Here is a 23645-nt window from a genome sequence, read left to right on the forward strand (position 1 = left end):
ACTGGCCTGGAGTTTGTGCCTTGGAATCATCCGGAGGATTCAGCAACAAGCAGACATTCCTGGGCCCCGCCCAAGAACTAATGAGTCAGAACTTTCAGAGATGGAGCCCAGGAATCTCATTTTCATCACAGTGTGTGTGTGATCCTGATGTGCCTCAGTTCCAGGACTGAGGGTTCCTGATGTCATTCTAGCTCCCCTAGTGGGTGACGGTTGGCCTCTACATTTTTGGAGTATGGGTGCCTGCTTTGGGAGCATGCCATCCAGTCTGACAGGCAAACAGGTAGAATGGACACAGCCCTGCCAGATAATTTGCTATCACTTGTTCCGCAGCCCCTGCAGTCCTGAGGCAGGATCCCTGAACCCAGCAAATTTTGAGTCACTGAAACAAGGCTGCCTATAGCCGCCTCTTCTTCCCTCCCCATCCTAGGTAGGACCACTGGGTTTCAGCCAAGTCTCAGCATCATTCATTCTCTGCCAACCCTCACTGTACAGGCAACACCAGTCACCCAGCCACTACCCCGACCCCTCTAAGGTTAGTAGACATGCTGGTCTTGCCTGGCTAAAGCAGATTAAGGGTATTATGAGAAGGCAGGGAAATAGGGATGGGGGAAATGAGGAGCAACAAAACTGAAAATTAGAGACTAGCCCCAGGGAAAACTGTAATCAGATAACGTCTGAAAAAGAAAGAATGGGGAACTATGCGCGTCTGCCAAAGGTTGGCATGGGAAACAAAAAACGAAGTGAGACAATTTGTGGATGGTGTTGGTTGTAGAAATAAGGAAGTGGGGTATTATATCCACGAGTTTTTTTTACTCAAATCTTCTAGAAATCGAACAAGCTCTTTTCAGTTAGGTATCCTATCTCAATCCAAATCTTGGCCCTAGAGTAAGGCTACGATATTCTGTATACCAAAGGGCTCAGGGAAAAGGAAATAAGTTTCAAGTCATTTTTTATTCTATGAGTCCGCTGCAGGCTTCTCCATTTGTATTCTCCTTCTGCAAAGCCATAGGCAGAATGTGTCAGTTTCCAAGTATCTAGAGACACAGCAAGGGCCAAGCACGCTCCTTTGGCAAACCCTGGTGAGTCTGCCAGGCTCACCCTCTTCTGTCCTCGGAAGGTACCTAAGTCCTTCTTTCCAGAAGCAATCTGAGCTGACACCCCAGCTAGAGCTGCTTTAGGGATGGCAGAGGGAAGAAAACACAGATCGTTGGCATGGGCACAAGACGCAAGGGAGGCCGAGAGGACAATGGGGCTGAACGTAAGGAGACTCCTATGCCTTCCGGAGAGCTCTCCCCAGTGGTCTCAGGATAGTTTTCCAGGGTCACCACAATGCTTTCCAGGAGCAATGACCTGGCCTGAGCTGTTGCAGTGTGGTTGAAAATACACTGAACACTTATCAACAGCTAAACTCAGAGAAGGGACAGGTGTCCTGGCATGCCAGACTGAGCCGTGGCTTGGGAGGGACACCCACATCCCACCATCAGAGTGCAGGTTCGAGTCCCAGCTGCTTAGTTTCTGACCCAGCTCCCTGTCAATGTACCTGGGAAGTAGTGGATGACACCAAGTACCCACCGCCCATGGAGGATGCCTGGATGGAGTTCCTGGGTCCTGGCTTCAGCCTTCTAAGCACTGCATTTGCAGAGGGAAGCTCTTATGCTCCCTGTCACTGTGTCTTTCAAATATGTAAACAGATAATTTTAAAAAATCAATTTCATGGCCTGGTGCTAATTTGTTGCCTTATATACACCAGGATCCTATATGGGCACCATTTTGTGTCCAAGTGGCTCCAGTTCCCATCCAGCTCCCTTCTTGTGGCCTGGGAAAGTAGTAGAGCATGACCCAAAGCATTGGGACCCTGCACCTGTGTGGGAGACCCAGAAGACCTGGAAGAAGCTCCTGGCTTTGAATTAGTTCAGTGCTGGCTGTTGTGGCCACTTGGGGAGTGAACCAGCAGATGGAAGATCTTTCTCTCTGTATCTCCTTCTCTGTAAAATCTGCCTTTCCAGGGCCCGGTGGCATGGCCTAGCAGCTAAAGTCCTCGCCTTGAAAGCCCCGGGATCCCATATGGGCGCCGGTTCTAGTCCCAGCAGCTCCACTTCCCATCCAGCTCCCTGCTTGTGGCCTGGGAAAGCGGTCGAGGACGGCCCAAAGCTTTGGGACCCTGCACCCGCGTGGGAGACCCGGAAGAGGTTCCAGGTTCCCGGCTTCGGATTGGCGCGTACCGGCCCGTTGCGGCTCACTTGGGGAGTGAAACATCGGATGGAAGATCTTCCTCTCTGTCTCTCCTCCTCTCTGTATATCCGGCTTTCCAGTAACAATAAAATCTTAAAAAAAAAAAAAAATCTGCCTTTCCAATAAAAAAAAAATCTTTTCAAAAAATCAATTCACAAAAGAAACTCCCAGAGAGACAGCAGCTGCAGCTTGCTTCAGCCTCCCCACAGCTAGAAACAGCCCATCTGCGATGGGGTGTGGCCTTGCTGGAGCACAGGGGCGTAGGAGCATCTGCAACCATGCATGCAAGCAGCCTAGTTCTCCTTCAAGTTTTCAAAGCTCAGATCACTGCAACAGCCTTCCCAGGTACACGCCCCCACAGTGAGAGGTCAGCCCTGCTTATGGAGTCTCCAGCACAACACTAGACCACCTTCTCACCCATTTAGGAGGAAGCCAGCACATCTTGCTCTGTCTTTATCAACACAAAGAACCTTCCGGAAAATATAACTGCATATTTAGGGACAAGAATGAACACAAAAGCAGACAATGCTTTATACATTAATGGATTCACAGTCATTTGATTGCCTCAACAATTCTTTTTTTTTTTTTAAATAGCTATTTGCAAGGCACAGAGATGTGGAGAGTGACAGATTTCTTATCAGCTGTTTTATTCCCCACAGTGGCTGCAACCAGCCAGGGCTGGGCCAGGCTGACACAGAAGCCAGGAACTCAATCCTGGTTTCCCAGAGAGACAGCAAGCCCCAGCTACCCGGCGCGATCACCCGCTGTCTCCCAGGGTGCACATCAGCAGAAAGTTGCAATGTGGGGGAGTGGAACTGGAGCTTGAACCCAAGCACTCTAATACATACTCGGGGATTCCAAGCAGCATCAAAACCAACAATTCATTTTATCAATGAGTAAATCAGGCTGCCTAAAGGCTTATTGAGTGACTCAGGACACATATACAAGCGAACAGCAACTAAATTCAAGTCTATTCCATAATTTTCTTGTTGAGAAGAGAGAGAGAAAAAAAAAACCAAGAAGTTAAATCAAGCCTCCACAAGGGGGTGAGTTTGAAGGGGACCCTCCCATAACACCTCTTATCAGGCCCACTGACTTGGAGTTCTCTGCCCTGCCCCCACATCCGGCGACCGCGCGGGGAACTTACTTTGTGCAATGGCCATGACTCCGGACAGAGGGGTCATGATGAGGTTCTGAGACTGCTGGGGGTTATGGTGGGAGAGGCTGTGGATGTTTGTCAAGGTGCTGACAGGGGGCAGGCCTCCTCCTGAGACCGAGATCTGCTGCGGAGAGAAAACAATTGCAGTTCAGTGAGTGAGAGCCACCCAGGATGCCTCCTACAAGGACGTGACTTAGCAATTGCTCGGCACAGCACAGCCAACCCACAGGAACACTGAGCTAGCACACACTGTGAGTGACACCACGTTGGGGGAGCTGGCAGAACTCATGGTGGCCGGCCACCAGGCACTGGCAACGGAGGTGTTGGAGTTACCCGCTCACTTCGAAAATCAGGCGTTCACTTGCTTGCCTCGCTCTCTGCCTCTGTTCTGGTTCCTACCTTCTGGATGGTTGGTGCTAGAGATGTGTGATTGGTAAAAATCACTGCAGATGGACCTGGCGGGAGATGGTGCGTTTACTGTCCTGAGGGCATAGATGCATACGTGTGTCCTTGCTCAATTACATATATATGCTGCCTAAGGGTCCATAACAAACGGTATACTTGCTGTCCAAACCTGTGCCTGTCCTGTCTGACCAAGAATCCAAGTTTCTATCTGTTACACAGAACTCATCTCTCCCACTGCCCCACTGGTCTCTCTACTTATCCAGATCTCCAAACTATGTGACAAAGGCCCCACCCCAGCCCTTTCTGTTTAGTTGGTCAAGGAGCTGATATGGAATGACAAAGCTATTAAATGAGGCTTGAACCCTACACACCCCACTTTGTTTCACCATTACATAAAAGATACTTAGGAAGCAAAGTTATTGATTTCTGTGTATTTACTAAGTATGTGGCAGCTCCAATAGATCCTTTAATTTATTCCTCCCACTGCCTTTCCCCCTTTCATTTCATTTTTGTTTTTCCAAGCATATGACTTGCATTGGAGAACATAACGTCCTCCCTGCTAGTAATCGGTCCACATGTCTGAGTGCACTGGCAAGAACTTTTAAAGTAGCAGTAAACAGGGCCCAGTGAGATGGCCTAGTGGCTAAATCCTAGTCTTGCACGCCCGGGATCCCATATGGGCACTGGTTCTAATCCTGACTGCTTCACTTCCCATCCAGCTCCCTGCCTGTGGCCTGGGAAAGCAGTGGAACATGGCCCAAAGTCTTGGGACCCTGCACTTGTATGGGAGACTGGGAAGAGGCTCCTGGCTTCGGGTCAGCTCAGCTCCGGCTGTTGCAGCCACTTGGGGAGTGAACCAACGCACAGAAGATCTTTCTCTTTGTTTCTCCTCCTCTCTGTATGTCTGCTTTTCCAACAAAAATAAATTTTAAAACTAGTAATAAACAATTACAACGGCAATAGATGTGCCTATTATGAGTCCAACATCACCAGAAATGTTTCTAGTGCTTTTTGGCTAATCATAATTTCTAAAGGAGCTGTCCTTCATATACACATTGTTTTTCACAGATGTGTCATATGCACAATTCTATTTTTTATTTTTAAAAACCATTTACTTTTTTAGAGATTTTTTTTTTTAAACTGGGAAGACAGATTTACAGAGAGAAAGATCTTTCATCTGCTGGTTCACCCAAAAATGGCCTCAACAGCTAGAGCTGAGCCAATCTGAAGCCAGGAGCCAGGAGCTACTCCCATGTCTCCCACATGGGTGCACGGGCCCAAGGACTTGAGCTATCCTCCACTACTTTCTCAGTCCATAAGCAAGAATCTGGACCGGAAGCAGAGCAGCCAGGATATGAACTAGCTCCTATATGGAATACCAGCACAGCAGGTGGAGGATTAGCGTAATACACCATTGCACCAGCCCCCCCAAAATATGTATTTACTCTCACTTTATTTGAAAAAGAGAGCAAGAGAAAGAAAACCTCTCATCTGTTGACTCACTCCCCAAATACCCACAACAATTAGAAGCTAAGAACTGCAGCCTGGTTTCTCACATGGGTGGCAGGAGTCCAAGAACTTGGGCTACCAGTGCTGCCTCTCAGGATGTGCCTTAGCAGGAAGTTGGATGGGAAGCAGAGGAGTCAAGACTCAAACCAGGTTCTCCCACATGGACTGTGGGATTCTCAAGAGGGGACTTCGCCACCACACCACATGCTTGCCCCATATAACTTGGAAAATATTAAGAAAGAAACACCTTGCCTTGTAAGCAATCCCTGACCTTTGGGAGAGCAGCAGGGCCCCTAAGGGGTGCTTCCAGGCTAAGACCCGTCAGCTGTCTGAGTGCCCCCCTTCCCTGCACATGTCTGGCACTGCCCAGAGCTCTGATGTTATAAGCCCGCCCCCAGGTAGGACGCTGTCTCCTGCCCTCTCCTCAACCCCACAGCCTCCAAGGTTAATTTGAGAGAAAAAGAAAAAAACTAAGCAGGTTTGTTTGTGTTTTTTAAAATGAGCATCAAGAAATGAGTGAGCGATCACATGATCTAGAAAGAATTCCAACCACATCAAACAAGAGAGAACCAGCCTGTTTGCCCGACTTGTTTTTCAAAAATGTCAGAGCCATTAAAAAAAAAAAAAAAGGCAGGAACTAGCCTTCCACCTGAATCTCTTGGGTAATGGCATCCTTTGGTAATCTCTGCCATTTCATCGGAAGAAAAACAGAGGCCAATGATAAAAGCAACTTAGGTGTGTGGCTTCGGAGCTGGTCATGTGTGCTCACTGTCTGTCCTTAACAGAGAATGCCACCAACAGGGCAGGCATGGCTACCAGCGCTCCTCCTCTGAAGAGCAGACACTGTCCTTCCCGTCCCTCGACCTTGAGTAAGTGAGGAAGGCAGATGGAAGTTGCTGGGATAGTTAGGAACGCACAAATTCTGTCTACGGGCTGTGTGCAGTGCCTTTGCTGTGCTAAGTGCTGTATGTGCTTTTGAGGTTTCGAATCATTGCCCCTATTTTGCAGACAAGGAAATGGAAATTGAAAAAGTTAAGAAATGTGATCAGCAGTAGATGAGGGGTTCTCTGTCCACAATGCCGGAGACTTTAGGTAACACTGTGTGGTACTGGGAAAGTATCCAATATGTATTTTTTTTTCCTCAAAGAAATAAGAAAGAACGAAAAGAAAGAAAAAGAGAGGGGGAGAGAGAAAGAACCCCTCCCAAGCTCAGCCTAACCAGTTTTGTTTTTTGTTTAAGACTTATTTTTTAATTGGACAGTCAGATATATAGAGATGATGAGAGACAGAGAGGAAGATCTTCCATCCGATGATTCACTCCCCAAGTGACCGTAATGGCTGGAGCTGAGCCAATCCAAAGCCTGGAGTCAGGAGCTTCTTCTGGGTCTCCCACATGGGTGCAGGGTCCCAAGGCTTTTCCTCAACTACTTTCCCAGGCCACAAGAAGGGAGCTGGATGGGAAGTAGGGCTGCTGGAATTAGAACTGGTGCCCACATGGGATCTCAGTACATTCAAGGCAAGGACTTTAGCTGCTAGGCTACCACGACGGGCCCCAGCTTTTGTTTTCATTTTTTAAATCAATGCTTACTGTTTGGGTATGGAAGCCATGGCAGGGAGAGTGCATCAGAGAGCTCAAATGGACTGGCTTCATTTCCAAAACTCCCTGTGGGAGGATTTCTAATGATGTCTGCTACTGAGAGTTGGCAGTGAGATGAGCACTCTAGGAATGCCTGAGCCAGAAGTAGTTCTCAGAACTGACCACAACACAGGCATCAGCATCCCTCACCTCACAGCCAAACAAAGCAATTTCCCCACCCTACCACTGGTAAGTGCCCGGCACAGGGCATTTGCTGCCGCGTCCTTTTTCGACCACACTCCACTCTCCCTGGATGGACCAGGCTCTGCAGGGGGCTGTGTTACATATTAACTGAGAACAGACTCTTGCATCTGGGCATCCAGCGACAGTGTCACAACATCTGAGCCAGGGTGTTGGAGGCAGGTGAAAAGCTGCACCCAGCAAACAAGCTTCCAGATGTTTGCTAACGTTGAGGTGTGCTGGCTTGGTCAATCATCAATCCAGTAATATACTGCTCTAGCCGGGCAGCGCTGAGCAGAACAGGAAGCAAAAAGCATGGCTTCAGGCATGGAGCACCCTCGGCCTGGCAGAGGCAGCTGGCCTCTCAGAAGAGCGGCAGAGCTCCATGGGGAACCCCCAGGATCTGCAGAGAGCAAAGCTGAGGATTCCAGAACTGTTTCACAGGGCTCCCTTCCCTGGGGAAAGCCTGACTGCTTTTGGGTCTCAATGTGGGCCATGGAGAAATCACAAAACTGACCTAGAGTGGACCTGGGCTGTTTTTCCAGAGGAAGAATCTTAGTTAGGGTTTGGAGGGAGGACTAGGGGAAGGCAAAATGCCTCCCTGGGAAGTGTGTCCCTACAATCCCTCTGTTATTTAATCATTTGTTTATTTGAGCAACAGGCAGAGAAAGCTGCCACTTACTGGATCATTATCCAAGTGCCCACCCCAGCTGAGGGTGAGGTCAGGGGATTAGGGATGAAGGAGAGAATGAAGGGGCTGAAGGACAAACCTGGGAACCAGGAACTCAATTCAGGTCCTCCAGGCGGATGACAGAAACCCAAACACCTGAGCCATCACTGTCCCCTCCCAGGGTGGTTTGCCTTGGCCTAAGTCAGGAGCCAGAGCTGGGGATTGAACCCACACTCTAGCAAAGGAAGCAGGTGTCTTAATCCTGGACCACAGGCGGCCCGTCCCTTTTATTTCTGTTTGCAGAGACCACTCCAGAGGCAGCAGCTCAGAGCCCCTGAAACCAGAGCTGGCCGGGTCAGCTCTCTCCTCTGAAACCACGCTTTGTTTTCCTCCAGGGAGCCAGGCACTTGGTCACCTGTGACTCACTGCTCCTGTGTTGCCTACACAGCATGCACGTCAAGGTTTAAAATGGCAACTGCTCCCGGCTGCCCTCTCCCCCCGCCTCCTTCCCCCACCCTGTGCCCTCCAGCCTCTGGGTCAGACACCTCGAGGGGAACGTGTGCAGCTCCACCTTGAGCCTGGAAGTCGGGAACCTGTGGCTCCTCCCTCCCCTGAAACCCAGAGCATGACCCAAAGAATGAAGTTTTCCATTTCCAACCCGGGCTGGTGTCACAACGCTCCTCTGCTCTCACATGTACGCATGTCCCTGCGCTTGTGTGGCCACTGGAACTGGCCCTCCCTCCCCAGGTGGGTTTTGTGCACGTATGGAGGCTGGGCTGTGACTAGGAACACGATAATGTCATTTAGTGACACCAGCACTGATATTAACACAACAATGCAGCCATTTATGGCACACACCCAGTGCTCAGCACCTCACGTGTGCTAGTACCCTTATTCCCAACAGTCCTACTGTTATTACCCCCATTTTATAGAGGAGGAAAAGAGACCTAAGGTACTTTAGTACCCTGGCCAAGGCCATGCAGCTATTAAGTGCCGGGCTGGGATCCGACCATAGGGCACTGTCACTTCAAAGTCGGTTTGTCCCATTCTGAAAGCGCCTTCCCACTCCACCTGCCATTCTGGGCTGTGATGGTCACTGGTCAGAATTCTAGCCAGAGAAGTTTCTCCCCATCTCTCACCATCCACTAGTTCCTAGTTCCTCCAGACTGTGTTCACTGGTACCAAGGGGCTGGGTAGGGAGGAAGTGGGGGCTTGTCTCAAAATGAGGTGCCCTCTGTGTTGAAAAACTCGCTTTGGAGGCCTTGGAGAGGGGGCTGAATGAACATTTTATCAACACAAATGTCATTGGCAGCCCCAAAACAAATACTGTCCCACCCAGCTCGCTCCTTTATGAGGCATTCAATCAATAAAATGAGAGCAGGGCTCTGTCAGATTTATTGGCTAGGTTCAAACCGAACACCTCTTCCACCCGCCAGAGACTGGCTCACCAGCTCGGCCTTTCCGCTCCAACTCCGGCAGGCCCCTATTTTCCCCAAAGGGGCTACAATGGTTCATTGTTTGAGGCAGGCCTTGTGAGAAGTCGTGTTTGTTTTGCCTCTTATCTTATCAGCGCCAGAGCTGCAATGGCCCAGGTGTACTCACCATTTTACCATCAGGTGAGAGGAGATTGTGGCTGGGGTCCAGGCTGGCTGGGGAGACTTGCTGTAAAACCGACTGGCTGGTCACCATGGCGCTGTTGCCATGGTGACTGATTGTTGAAGAGGAAGTGACCTCATTGTTTCCTTGCTGGCTGTAGCGCACTCCTACAACAACACAGACCCAACAGGGAACATTAGTGTCACCAGGACCCAGGAACACTGGCTGACTCAGCTCCCCCAGTGTTTTCCAGGGTGGATGAATCGACCTACAAGAACAGCTGTCCTCGAGGTTGAAGATACCACAACCACCGCCTGATATCAGGTCTAGCTAGAATGGAAGCTCCACGTGGGCAGACTGTGTCAGCCCGTTCCACTTGGTTTGCTGCTGCATGCCTGGGTGCCCTGATGCAGTTTAAGGACTTAGAGGCTGATCTTGACCTCCTCTTGCTGGTTACAAGATTTATTCTCCCAGGTAATTCCAGGAGTATTCCCCCGATGACTGACGGGTATGTGGAACTGCAAAGTATAAAGTGACTAATTTTACAAAGACAAGGTGTGCTTGTCTGGGGACTGCTGTGACAGCCTTGGTGCATTTCTCAGTGGCAGTGTTTAATGTTTTTGGCCAGTCCTAAGAGGCTAGGGGTAATATAGGCAGAGCAAGACAGGGAACAGACAAGCGGGCTTTAGCCAGGAGTCTCTGGCCCTGGAACTTGCATTCCTTTGGTGGGATCTCATTTGGTTGACTTCCTGGACTCAGGAAAAGGCCTGTCAGCCACAGGGTGAGGCAGGCAGTGCACACGGGTGGGATGTGGATACTCAGTGAACCACTGCAATTTTGTCTGGAAGGGAGCAGTGGGGGAGAACCCAGCACGTTTATGACCTCCCCTTTCCCAGTCTCCCTACTGCTCAGCAACCAAAGCTGAGGTCTGTTCTCAGCAGAAGGAAGGTGCTGGGCAGAGATGAGGCAAGGCCAAGAAACTCAAGGTGGAAGACCCTGGCTCCCATTTGCAGAAGCAAACCCCGTTTGATGTGCCCATGACTCACCCAAGGAAAAGTTCAGGGGTACTTGGTGGTATCATTCTCAAGCTTAGAAAGGTAGTGACAAAAAGTTAGGGGGATGCAATCCTGCAAAGACTTTTATCACAGAATCATTTGGAAATTGGGATAACTCTTTGGCCGCACCTCTCCTTCAGCCCAGTTTTCCAAGAACTAACCTTGAGCTCTGCTCCTCACCCACCTTGCCTCTTACCAGGGCAGCCCGCTCCTCAGAGAGAGTCTGACACCTGCCTGAACCAACAGCCTCTAAGTTGCTAAGCTAGAGTCCACCAGTAAGCCAAGCCACCTTCCCTGGATCTTCCCAAGGACATTACTCAAGGCTCATAGATCCCAGGGCTTAAGAGGACCGGGGTGAAAACAAACACAAACATAGGGTTCAAACCTTCAAGAGCACCTTGTTTGACTACAAAATGGCTCACTGCTTGTCCACAGGCTTTTTCTATGGGTGGTTGTTCCTATTCTTTGATTCAAGGGGTTCTGGGTAGGATTGGTACTGCTAGCAGTGGGTTAGTGCCAGAACCTGCCAGAACCTGCCAGTTACTGATCTAGGGTACTATAATTGGAGGCAAGAGCAACAGCCATGAAGTTACACAAGGAATGGCTTCCACGTTACCCAATCCATAGCCCTGCCCTGGCCTTCCTCCTTGGCAGCTGCCTGTGACTCCTTTGTCTCTTGGTTACCACCCTCTCCTCACCCGTTGGAATCAACCAAATCTTGTTTCTTCCAGCAGGACTCTTCTGATTGTTCAAAGAGCTGTGATGCAAAAGAAGAGATTTGAGCCCATGAGCTCTGAACGCAGAGTAAGGTCCAATGGCAAAGAGGAAGGAAGATCAGAAAAATTTCCTAACAACCTAAGAGCAATGGAAAGACTGTGGGCTCTGACAGTAGACAGACTTGAGTTCAAATCCCAACTTTGCTCTTCATAGATGCATAATCATACGACAATCACCTCCCCTCACCTTGGTTCATCATCGTAAAATGGGGAGAAAACTTCTTCTGTGGGGCTCTTTGGAGGATAGATGTAATAGCTATACAGATCTTTAGCATCATGACAGAGAAATGACAACTTCAGGCAGGGATGCAGGGAGCTGTCACAGGATGGACCACAGAGTGTGTGTCATGAGATACTCAGATTCTAGACAACTGAGGGCCAGCTCTGGGCAATGGTTAGAATTCCTTTTCTGTAGTGAACAGTTTGCACAGAACCCTGCTCTGGCATAATCTCTGATGTTTCACCCTGCACGCAACCTTGGGGAGAGGCCTGGCCACCACCCGCCCCCCTCCCCACGTTTGTCTCCTGCTTGTTCGGATCCTCTGACCAGCTGTTTGCCTCCCCAAGATGCTCTGCTCCTGGGAGAGTGGTGATAACACCGGGAGTCAGGTGTGTTGTCACCTCCCAGCTAGTCCCCACCATCGATTCCTTCTCAAGTCAAACAGTCTCTGGATTTAGCCTATTTAATTTGGCTGGAGGAAAAGGGCCAGCCCTCTGATGATCAAATATAGGTCACAGGGGAGGCTTCTCCCCTACCACAGGCTGCGTAATTATTTATTTAAAAATAATTAACCAAGGATATCCGCAGGAAACAAAAGCCTTCTTTACTGGCAGGATAGCATCAAGAGGTGTTTGTTAGGATCCAGGCAGCAGAGCCCAAGGTTGCCGTGGTTTTCACACTGAGTTTTTGGTCCTAACAGAACCTCATCATTATTAAAAAAAAAAAAAAAAATCACAGTGGACCTGTCCTGTTTAAAGACAGATGGACCTAGACCTTGAACATTCCTTTTAAAACCTCTGGCTGGGGGCCAGTGCTGTGGTACAGTGGGTGAAGCCTGGAGTCTGTAGTACCAGCACCCCATATGGGTGCAGGTTCGTGTCTCAGTTGCTCTGCTTCTGATCCAGCTTCCTGCCAATGGGCCAACAAAGCAGGGGCAGGTGGCCTAAGAGCTTGGGCTTTTGCCACCCGTGTGGGAAACTTGGATGGAAGCTCTTGGCTCCTGGTGCTAGCCTAGACCAGCCTTGGTTATTGTGGTCATCTGGGGAGTGGACCAGAAGATGGAATGTCTCTCCCATGCTCTCTAACTCTGTCTTTCAAATAAATAAACAAATAAATAATCTTAAAAACAAAACAAACAAACAAACAACCCCTCTGGCTGCAAGCACGCATTGGGCACAGTGGACAAGATGCAGTTTGGGATGCCTGCATTCCCTATCAGAGTGCCTGGGTTCAAGTCCCTATGCCATCCTCAATTCCACTTCCTGCTAATGCAAACCACGGAAAGAAGCAGGTCGTGACTCGACTGCTTGAGTCCCTGCCACCCATATGGAAAACCTGAATTGAGTTCCTGTCTTTTTCTTTCTTAAGGATGAAAATAAGTAAATAAAAATGTTAAAAAGTAAGTTGAAATCTCCGGCTGCAGACTAGAGCCCTGGCTGGAAGTGAGGGGATGACTGCGTTGATCATAACTTTGTCATCCCTTTAATGGGTAAGCTCCAGCTTCCTCCTCTCTAAGCCACAGAACTGACTACTACTACAGACAAGGACCTTGCCACCGAGTCTTCCTCCCCAGGGACTGGGCAATTACTGGCCCCCAAGGAATGCTGTCATCAGCTACTCATTGGTCTTGTAGGAAGGTGTGGGGTGGAGGGTATATCTCAAGGTGTCTGTAGGTGGCACTGTAATAGGTGTTCTCGTTAGAGAAAGCAGAGACCAAGTCCTTGTATATTTCTCAAACTCAGAAGAGCCCTTGAAGAGAGAATGCAAGTGTTTAGAGTGTGTGACGGCTCTGGGGAGTGGGATTTAAATCGTGCTTCCCCACCTAAAGCTGTGTGACCGTGGGGGAAGTTGTTTAATCTCTCTGAGCTTCCCTTCTTTATCATTAACGATCTCCACCCCTAGGTCACTAGGGAGAAAATGGAATGAGTTAATGGGTACGAACAACCCAGGCCATGCTTAGCACATCTAAGTTGTTTAAAAACAAAAACATCCACCTACTTTAGAACTGCCTTTGTCTCAAAGACATGTCCAGGAAAGAAGGCTGAGAGCACAGAACTCACTGAACGCCTAGCAGGTGCCAGGCACAGGGCTAGCCAGCCTGTGTTCAACCTAGACTGAGAGCTCCCCTTTGCCCTGCACCCTGGCAACCTCTGAATGCAGACATATGACAGAGTTTCATGCCGACTGGACAAAGTCACCAGGCTAACAGTCACAGAGGACCCCTGGGAGAAATGACCATGGTAGATGGTAGCCATGTCTCCCTTCACTTCTGGGCTCAAACCATTCAAGGGCCAAGTCACCAGCCCTGAGAAACACAACAGGCATAAAAGGCATCTCAGGAGGTCATCTCCTGTCCCCATTCCCAGCCTCATCTTCTTGGGTCCTGGGGTTATGTCAAATTCCCGACACCCTACGGGATAGATGCAGATCATGTGGTATCTATTTTATCTGATCATCAGAAGTGTCAGAAGTGTACAGGAAACACACAGTTCCCAGAAACCAGTGCCCCCTCCCTGTTCCCTGCGCCAGCAGTGTTGTTCCCATGACAGCTATGTGCACTTTTCTTTCTAAAAATCGTACCAGGTCACCACCCAGCTGGGAAACCTGTGACGGCGCCTTACTGCTTTCCCGAAGAGCCGCAACCACTGAGGCTGGCAGAATCGGGCCAGCTGCTCTTCCCCACCTCCATGCACAGTGCCTGCCCTTTCTCAGATGGGCCTGCCAACTCTTGCCTCTGTGCCTTCGCACATGCTGGTCCCTCTGCCTGAAATGCTCTTCCCATCTTTATGTCACATCCCTTAACAGGACTCATGGTTCCCTCCTCTGTGATGGGCCCTTTCTCTGGCACACTCCCCTTGAGCCAACCTGCGAGTTAAGCCAGGCCACCCTTTGTAGTTTCCGTGCACTCGAGACTGGCCTGAGGAGCCAGCCACCCTGGACTGGGACAGTAAGTTCAGCTCTCCCTTTCTCTTTAAGGAAGAGTTGGCTTTCACACCCACTGCCTAGCAGGGTGCAGGCGCTGGGCACAGCTACTGAAGGGAGGAATAAGACTTTATCTGCTTGACTACACCACCCCCTTGGACAAGCAACATCACTTCTAGGAGAAGGAGACAAGACAGTTCTGTAGTGATGACGGCATGGAGATTGTGATTCCAGGGGCTGGCATCATGGTACAGCAAGCTAAGCTACCACCTGTAGTGCCAGCATCCCATAGGGGCATCAGTTCAAGTTCACTACTCTGCTTTCTGATCCAGCTCTCTGCTAACACACCAGGGAAAATGAACAGGCAGACAGAGTATCTCATGTTCTCTCTCTCTCAGATACATGTGTCTCGAAAAAAAAAATTTGTGATTCTGTTGTACTTACATTGACAGATCAAGGTGTCACTTGAGTGAATCCCAAGTTTGTCACTGGAAAATAGCAGGTAAATTCAGACATCTGCCTTCCACTGGAGTCACACAGGAATGTGCACACAGCTCCCTGCACACACACACCACCTCAGTTCACTGCAGTTGTCCTGTGTGACGGCCACCTACGTGTGGAGTCACACCCTTCCCTCTGCCCACCACTCACATGATCTCACACCCCGTAACACTTCCCATACCCACTGCCTCACGCAAACTTCAGCACTTGCTCAACCACCAAATGCATTGTTACAGAGCATTTATGTGCTTTCCAACCACTTAATAGGAATACAACTCTGCTCATCTTTTACTGGACTCTTTTTTAAATGTGCTACTCGTACACTTTCAGTCTTGTGCCCTCCTCCCTGCATCTCCCATAAGCCTGGTGTTTCTCATAGCACAACTTAGCAAAGCATGATTACTTTTAAAACACCTATGCTGCGCTACACAGAACTGACTGCATGTGTGTGTCCAAAGGCAGCCCCCTTTGTGGGGCTGGGGCAGATCAGACACTGGATAGGGTATCATTAGCCACAGAGACTGTTTTAGAAAGGTGTGTGTTGAGGCTTAGAAGGACAGCTCCCAGCGACCTGGGTCTGCCCCTGCTGAGGGTTTTGGAAACCAGTTGAGATCTCAATTCCACAATAAGAAATCAACAGGGGACCAAGCCTCAGAAAGGGCCACAAACTCCTTCTTCTCTTTCTTCCTTTTCCTTAACTCTTATGAGTCTGGGACCAGTCCTGTTTGGTCTATAAAATGGGCAGAAGCTAGAGTGATGCCCAAATCAGTCCAAAGAATCCCTGGACTTGGTCACACCCAGAGCCTGGTGGGATGTCTGGTTCCCCTGGATGTTTCAAAGCTAACCTCCCATCCTTGATAATGCAGGAATGTGCCTCTGGCTGGTGGACTCGTGCCAACCCCGGAGAGCGTGCGTCCCGGCCACCAACAGAGTAAACATTACTCAACCGCCTGGGCCCTGTCACACACATTCTTCCCCTGTGTTCCTAACCTCACGCAGAGTGCAGCCCAACCCTGCGGTGTCTGGAAACCGGGAATTTAAACTCAGGCTGGAGGGAATGTGCAAGGGAAGAGTTCTTCCCAATGGAAGCAGCCATGTCTATCAATTACTAGCAAGCAGACAGAGCTGTGTCCACCTCTTGCGGGGAGCAGAGTGGGGCTGGAGCCGGCTGAAATCGCCCAGTACTGCGTCCCAAACCCCGCACCATCCCATCACCCAGGAGAAAAGTGAACAATTTCCCACACTTGGAACTGGGAACTGTGGAAATGAAGGCATTCGGATGAGTAAGCACTGCTGCCTCAGTTTCCTCATTTGTAACCTAGGTCTTAGGTGTCCTCCTCCTTAAGGATAAAGATGAATGCTTATCAAAGGTGAAAATTCTGAAAGCCTGGTGGGAAAAGGCCAAAGCAGGGTGGAAGGCATGGACACATCAGGCAGGCTTCCGTGTCAATTCCCTTCCTACCTGTCGTGGCTGTCAGGAGACCAGCTCCTAAGAGGGGGAACACAGACAGGCCTGTGGGGACGGCAAACATTCTTGACTCAAGGGGTAAAAGCTGAGTGATACTTAAGGGAAGCCCACAAACTGGTTTTCTTATAAAAAATCAAAGCAAGTATAATCAAAAAGAAGAAGAAAAAAAAGCAACCCAGTTCCATTCCCATTCAAAGCACCTCGGCTCATATGCATGGCAAGACTGCCCACCTGGAAGCCCTGAACATGCTCCCCACAGCTCTGCCTTGGCTACCATGCCTTGGCTCTGCCAGGGAGCCAGCTGCTGCAAGCAAACATCACATGGATGGCAGTGAGCACTTCAGCCCGGAGACGGCTGCTGCAGGTCAAAGGAACAGGCCTGGCACTTGAGGGCTCGAGTACCGTCTGCTACTCAAAGTGTCAGATGCCCCTTGGATGGATTGGAAAGCTGACAAGGGCCATGGTCTTACCAGCTGTCAATCCTCCTTCAAAGCTAACCATCTCGGGCTCCCCTATCAGCCCCATCGTGATTTGGGGCTCTCTGTCATGGTCCTTCTGATACTGTGGTGTTGGGGGTTGGTTTCCACGTCAGCTGCACTCCTCAGAGGAGTGCAAGTGTGTCAGAGCAGGCTTTCATCTTCCTCACTGTCCCTTGGTGCCTTGTGGGGGCACAGGCTGTGCTAGGTGCTTCATAAACATTTGTTGACCAAGGGCATGATGGGTAAATGACCCACGCCTCCACTCGGAGGGCTTCACACTCCATCACCTTTAGTCCCTCGTGTTAGGTGAGAGGAAAACCACTGGAAAAAGCTGAGTCCTCTGGGCCTGGCGGCGTAGCTTAATGACTAAAGTCCTTGCCTTGAATGCACCGGGATCCCATATGGGCGCCGGTTCTAATCCTGGCTGCTCCACTTCCCATCCAGCTCCCTGCTTGTGACCTGGGAAGGCAGTCGAGGACGGCCCAAAGCTTTGGGACCCTGCACCTGTGTGGGAGACCCGGAAGAGGTTCCGGGTTCCCAGCTTCGGATCGGTGCAGCACTTGCCATTGCAGTCACTTGGGGAGTGAATCATCGGACAGAGGACCTTCCTCTCTGTCTCTCCTCCTCTCTGTATATCTGACTTTGTAATAAAAATAAATGAACCTTAAAAAAAAAATCTGAGTCCTCTTAAATCTCCTGGGTTCTTAAGGGAAGAAAAAGAGGGAGTTAGAGGGAAGGAGAAAGAGAGCCAATGGCAATCAAGACTGAAGAAATGGTATTGACAGGCTTGGGTGACTTCACGTCAAAGGCACGAGGTAGGTGAGCTGGGCTGTAGGAATGAAGCAACAGGACTTCCTCCTCCTCTGAGCGCCTGGACATGGCTTTGCCTTGTGCAAAAATGGCCCACAGCTGTCTCCCAGAACTCTTGTCCTTCGAATCTAGACATAACACCTGTTATCCAGGGTTCCTCAGGGAGTGAGAATAGGCCCTCCACCAGCACAGGGTGATCATTTCTTTTTATTTAATTTATTGGGTTTACTGGAAAAGAAGAGTGAGAGTAATAGAATGGGGCGTGGAGGGGAGAGAATATGGCATCTATATTATATGCTCACTCACTCCCCAAGGGTCTGCAACAGCTGGGGCTGGGCCAGGCTGAAGCTGGGAGCCAGGAACTCCATCAAGGTCTCCCATAAGGGTGACAGGAATCCAACTACTTGAGCCATCAGCAGATGCCTCCCAGAGTGTGCATTAGTGGGACACCAGAACTGGGAGAAGAAGTGGGACTGGAACCCAGGCACTGCTGTGGCTGCGGGTGTCTCTAATGACATCTTATTTGAAAGGCAGAGTTTTACAGAGACATCTTTCATCCACTAATTCACTGCCCAAATGGGCCACAATGCCGGAGCTAAGCTCCTGGGAAACAGGAGCTTCTTCTAGGCCTCCCATGTGGCTGCAGGGGCCCAGGGACTTGAGCCATCCTTTGCTGATTACTCAGGCCATAAGCAGAGAGCCGGATTGAAAGTGGAGGATCTTGGACAAAAATGGGCATCCATATGGGATGCTGGCCCTTGCAGGTGGAGGATTAGGCTACTGTGCCAGCATGACAGCTTAACTGACGTACCTAATACTACTGCCCAATGCTTTCAGGTGGTAGGTGAGGATTCCACACTGAAACTCACCATGTTAGACCCTGGTTTGGGGCCTGCCAGGTTAATCTGGAAGTAAAAAGGAGGGTCAGTTCATGGGGCTGAGTAATCCAAGTGCCACACTTTTTGAAAGCATGTGGTGGGCCCGGCACAATAGCGTAATGGTTAAGGTCCTCGCCTTGAACGTGCTGGGATCCCATATGGGTGCCGGTTCTAATCCCAGCTGCTCCATTTCCCTTCCAGCTCCCTGCTTGTGGCCTGGGAAAGCAGTCAAAGACAGCCCAAAGCCTTGGGACCCTGCACCTGTGTGGGAAGCCTGGAAGAAGCTCCTGGCTCCGGATTGGCACAGCACCAGCCATTATGGTCACTTGGGGAGTGAATCATTGAATGGAAGATCTTCCTCTCTGTCTTGCCTCCTCTCTGTAAATCTGACTTTGTCATAAAAATAAATATATCTTTTTTTTAAAAGCATGTGGTAAAACCTGAGAAAGGCTAGTGGTGGGCACTGTGATGTCTAAACGCTAGGAGACTGACAGCCTTGCTGCAGCCTGGCCCCTGGGGGCTGGTCTTTTCTGAGAGTCTGGGCAGGGGTGTTCTGTCTGCAACAAAGGCCCAGGGCTTGGCTGATGAGGAGAATGGTGACACTCCTGGCAGGCCTGGGCTTGGGGAGAGTTGTAAAGCCATCAGCAGACGGAGCCACTGGGTGTCCACACAAAAGCAGGGTCTTATAAATAGACATCTGCATTGTGTCTGAAGGGCTAATAAAGTGGCCTCAGAAAAGGAAGGTTTTCTACTGTGGCCTATTCAGGAGCAGGACCCTACTGGGAGGTGAGACCATGGGGAAATCCCTTTGAGGCTTGTTATGTATCAGAGCTACCTCACTGAGGAAGGGGAGGAGGGTCTCTGCCTGGCCAGACCCCAGCCTCTTCATCACCGTTGCTGAGGGCAGCTCCATCAGCACCATCATCAGCATCATCACCACCACCATCATCATCATCATCATCATCATGACAGCCAGTCACTGATCACCCAGCAGGTCCAGGCTCTGGGACTTCGGAAGGTGGAGGGCTCGCACTCTGCTGGCAGGACAGGGGCGCCAGGGACACGGCTGCCCAGAATGCAGCACATTTGCTCCTGTCTCTCCAGGTGATTCCAGTTTATGCCATCCTTTTCTAGACCTCGGTTCCCTTAGTAGAAGCCCAGGAAGGGCAGTTCTCACTGCTTTCTGCCCAAGTAATTCTGATAATAAGAGGAATGAAACTAGCAGAACATCTCACAAGCTTGAAGAACTAAGCTAAATAAATAGACTGAAGAGGTGGAACATTAGGGAGAGCGAATTATAATGGATTCTTTGAAAACTTATTGCTACATTTAATGTCAACCTTATTTTGCAGACGATAGACTCTCATTAAGTAGTGTAGAGTAAGTAGTGTAGTGTAGAGTAAGAGCAGAGCTGAATGTAGGGTCTACAAGAGGAAAATATGGTTAAAATATATTTTAAGTAATAATACGTGCATCAAATGTATAAAATGAAACGAATGCCATGCTCACTGCACAACAATGTGGACAACAGGGGTTTAAAGCACTTTGCCTTTGGGCTGGCAGCTCTCTGCAATAAGGATCTTCATTCCATAAACAGATGGAGTGCCTACACAGTGGGCAGACATCCACCTGGGCTTAGATGCGGAAATAGCCCACAGTTCTACCACTCAAAGCACTACATGCTTGGTGAGTGAGGTGATTAGAGATTGCTCAGAGATTTTTATTCCTAGGAAGAATAAGTCTTACTCAGCTTATTTCTTCCTTTTCAAGTGTATTTGAAAGGAAAGGGGAAGGAGAGAGTATAGACAGAGATCTCCCACCTGCAGGTTCACTCCCCAAATGCCTGGAACAGTCAGGGCTGTATTAGGCTGAAACTGAGTCAGCAACTCAGTGCAGGCAGGAACCCCAACTACAGGAGCCATGATCTGCCGCCTCTGAGGGTGTGCTTTATGGAAGCTGGAATGGAGAGCAGAGTGAGGACTACAATCGAGACCCTCTGATATGGGATGCAGGTCCCCCAAGTGACTGCTTAACTTCTGGGCTAAATGCTCACCTTGTTTCTCTTTGACAGGGATGCAAACACTATGTTGCACCTGTCAGTAGGACCTTGAGCAAGTAGGAGAGCAGGCTGCTCACTCTTGTCTCCATCCATGAAACACCTTGAAACAAACCAAGCGCGTCCTTTACCCCTACCATGCAGATAGGAAATAGGAGATGTGGTTTAGAGGTTTGCCATCCTTGCTGAGCAAGAACCCACTTGGGCTTCATTGCCAACCTAATCCAGTGGAATCCAACCAGGAAGAGGTACCTGCAATGGACAGGGCCATGCAGGATGGGCCTGCAGGTTGCCACTCAAAGGCCCCGAAAGTGTTAACCTCTAGCAGTGATAGGTGTCTCATTTATACCCATTATAAATCTGTTTATTGTGACTGGCCCCACCCCATCTGCTGATGCTGTAAAGTTCTAATGGTCCCTAATAAATGTGGAAGGCTGCTCACAGCACATAATTTCTAAGATGGGAAAAGAGTGAGGGCCTGAGTGAGAGAAGGTGGCAGAGAGACAGAGTATGAGCTCCACAACGAAATACTACCATGGCAAATCTCCCTCTGCAGCTCAAACAGCAGAACCCCTATCCCCAAAGCACATGCAAACCCCCAAACAGCAACCTTGCTCACCCCACCCCGTCCCTGGGAGCGGATGAGCTATTGGCCACAATCCCCGAGAAGCTGAATGATTCATCCAAGGACACCTGGCTTGCCCCTGAACCCTAGTCCAGGACTCCTCACCACTCCCGGTTCAGCAAGGTGCATCAGGATTAGCATCAGACCCTGTGGAGCTCGATGCAGCACAGGGATGTCCACCCTGGGCATGCGTCTCAATCGCTAATGGTTGAATCATCTCCCAGGCCTGAACTATCTCCAATTTGACCCTACAGGCATGTGGGTGTGGGTTGGAGCCTGCGGGTGTCCCATCTTTTTATGACCACTTGTAGGTGGTCTGAGAACGATAGACGTTGCCAATAAGTTGGTTTTCCTGTTTCTGATGCCTCAAGTCGCAAATGGGAAATCCCCCCGGGATGAAACTGCAAAGCCACACCCTTCTCAGTAACCGTGGGAGATGCAGAGACTGTCTTCCCATGTGACACACCGCAGATTCCTCAGTCAACCCAGTCACATGGCAGTGGCAGCCGACCCTTGTGCCTCACCAGGCACCATGCTTGGCTCTGGAGGTGTCCAGCACAGTGAAGCCCCGATAGTTTTAAGGAGACAAGCATTACAAGCCCCATTTGCAGACAAACAAAGTCTTTAGGAGCCGGTTCGAGGCTGCACTACCAGCAGGTGTCAGAACCACAGATGAAGTGAAGCCTGACTTTGGTGCTACACCTTGCTCCCCGGACACACCCACCTGAGTGTGGTGCTGGGCAGGGACCATCTGTAACAGCACACCCGGGGTCATGGAGGGAAAGTCACTAAGTGCAAAAGACAGTCTCCAGTGTAGCCCCCAGACCTGAGAAACTTAACCCTCACCCCCTACATCAAGTTCTCCCCTGATGGCTGGTGCTTCAGCAGATGCACTCACACACAGGTATGCTTAGGTAGAGAGCGCTGAGGTCAAATCAGAGGGGAGATGCCTTAAGCAGACACTTACATGTGAGTGAGGAAAGTCGCTTTGAGAAAAACCAGCCTTCGACAGCCTCTGGGATTTCTCTGACATTGAAGCTCGCTCCCTGCCTTACCACACCTTTGCCTGGAGCCTGGGGAGCTCCTGGGCTGAGAAGCAAGGTTGGCAAGCCTCTCAAAAGTGACCTCTGCCATGGACCCTGCTATGGACAGATCCCCAGTGCTAAGGACCAGCAAGTGGGACTCTCTCCTCTAAAGGAAAAAATGCCCCATTAGATGTAGGACATATAACCGTCACCTTACGAACCTGACCTCCTGCCCATCAACCTCTTGTTCCATGGACCCACAACCTGGTCCTGTCAATCCATGGTGCCTCTGAGCTCTTGATTTGTACTAAGTGCTTGTGACTCTGGATGCACCTGTGGATGTCAGAGAGCAGTCCTTCAAGGAAGAGTGGGCAACCCCCATGCACCCCAGGGACTACTGCAAGTCAACCTGAGTGCTGAAAATTTCCGAATGAATAGTTGGAAATACACAGATTCTCTAAAGATCAGCATTGGCCAAAATCTTCAAGAAAGATAGGAAAATGGAGCTGGGCAGGCGGGGGCAGGCAGAACAAACTTCTACAAGGAATGGTAACAGCTCCTATCTGTGAGAGCCTGCTACCTCAGCGTGCCTCACTTACATGCACACGTGCCCATTTCACACACTGACAGACTAGATCCAGAGCCTTGCCCAGGATTGCACAGTCACAAGTGGCTTAGCCGAGGCTGGAATTCAGGTATGTCGGTACGGCTCCTGATTTTGTTGCCATGTCTATGGGACATATGAAAGCATTTCCCCTAAGGACCTTTCAGATGTGTTTGCTGCTGAGGTTGGCGATGGTCAGGTGGGGGGAAATGAATGACTAACGGGGTAGCTCCAAGACCCCAAGGATACAAAGTGTGATCTCTGGGCCACCTTGTCCAATGCTACCTGGGAATTGTTACAGATACAGAGAATCTGGCCTCCTCCCGGAACTACAGACTCAGAGAATCTGCATTGCACCTCCCAGGTGATGAGCAGGTGCCTCACATTTGAGCAGGTGGATCTAAGAGGGCATTCTCAAACGTGGCTGCACCCAAAGTTTTAGCAACAACCCTCTCCCGAGGGACATCAATGCAACAGGCTGGGGTGCGGCCTGGTGGTGGCTCCCCGGCAGGTACGTTAAAAGTGTGGCAGAACTGAAGAACTGTCATCCTATAGTACAGGTCAGCACACTATAGTCTGCTTGTCATAACAACCTGTTGCTGGGTGACTCGTGAGCAAAGATTGGGTGATGTATTTTGATGTGGTTGGGGAAAAAAATCAGAAGATGTGGAAAACTATATGAAATTCAAAGTTCATCAAAGCCAAGTTGGACGGAAGTGGCAGCTACATTCATTCATCGTCACACGGTTTGGGGCTACTGTGGTGCTACCAGGCCGGAGTTCTGTAGCAGTGACGAGGCCAACACAAAGCCTGACATGTTTGTAGACTGACTCTTTGCA

At 49.9% G+C, this 23645-nt stretch overlaps 1 protein-coding gene across 4 annotated transcripts in view; it reads right to left on the bottom strand.

The window, feature by feature from the left end:
* The window catches only part of HNF1B (HNF1 homeobox B), a 58590-nt gene that overhangs the window by 16012 nt on the left and 18933 nt on the right, over nt 1-23645 (bottom strand). For 2 of the 4 annotated variants that reach the window (XM_004590937.3, XM_004590939.4), the window contains exons 5-6: nt 9394-9554; nt 3380-3512 (exon numbers count right to left, since the gene is read on the bottom strand). In XM_004590937.3, coding sequence (XP_004590994.1) covers nt 3380-3512; nt 9394-9554 — 294 coding nt within the window. Of the gene's footprint in view, nt 1-3379; nt 3516-9393; nt 9555-23645 lie in introns of all 4 variants that reach the window. The other 2 variants (XM_004590938.3, XM_004590936.3) reach the window with 1 other exon arrangement.

This window comes from Ochotona princeps, chromosome 17 (assembly GCF_030435755.1).
Source record: "Ochotona princeps isolate mOchPri1 chromosome 17, mOchPri1.hap1, whole genome shotgun sequence".
NCBI classification, from domain to species: Eukaryota; Metazoa; Chordata; class Mammalia; order Lagomorpha; family Ochotonidae; genus Ochotona; species Ochotona princeps.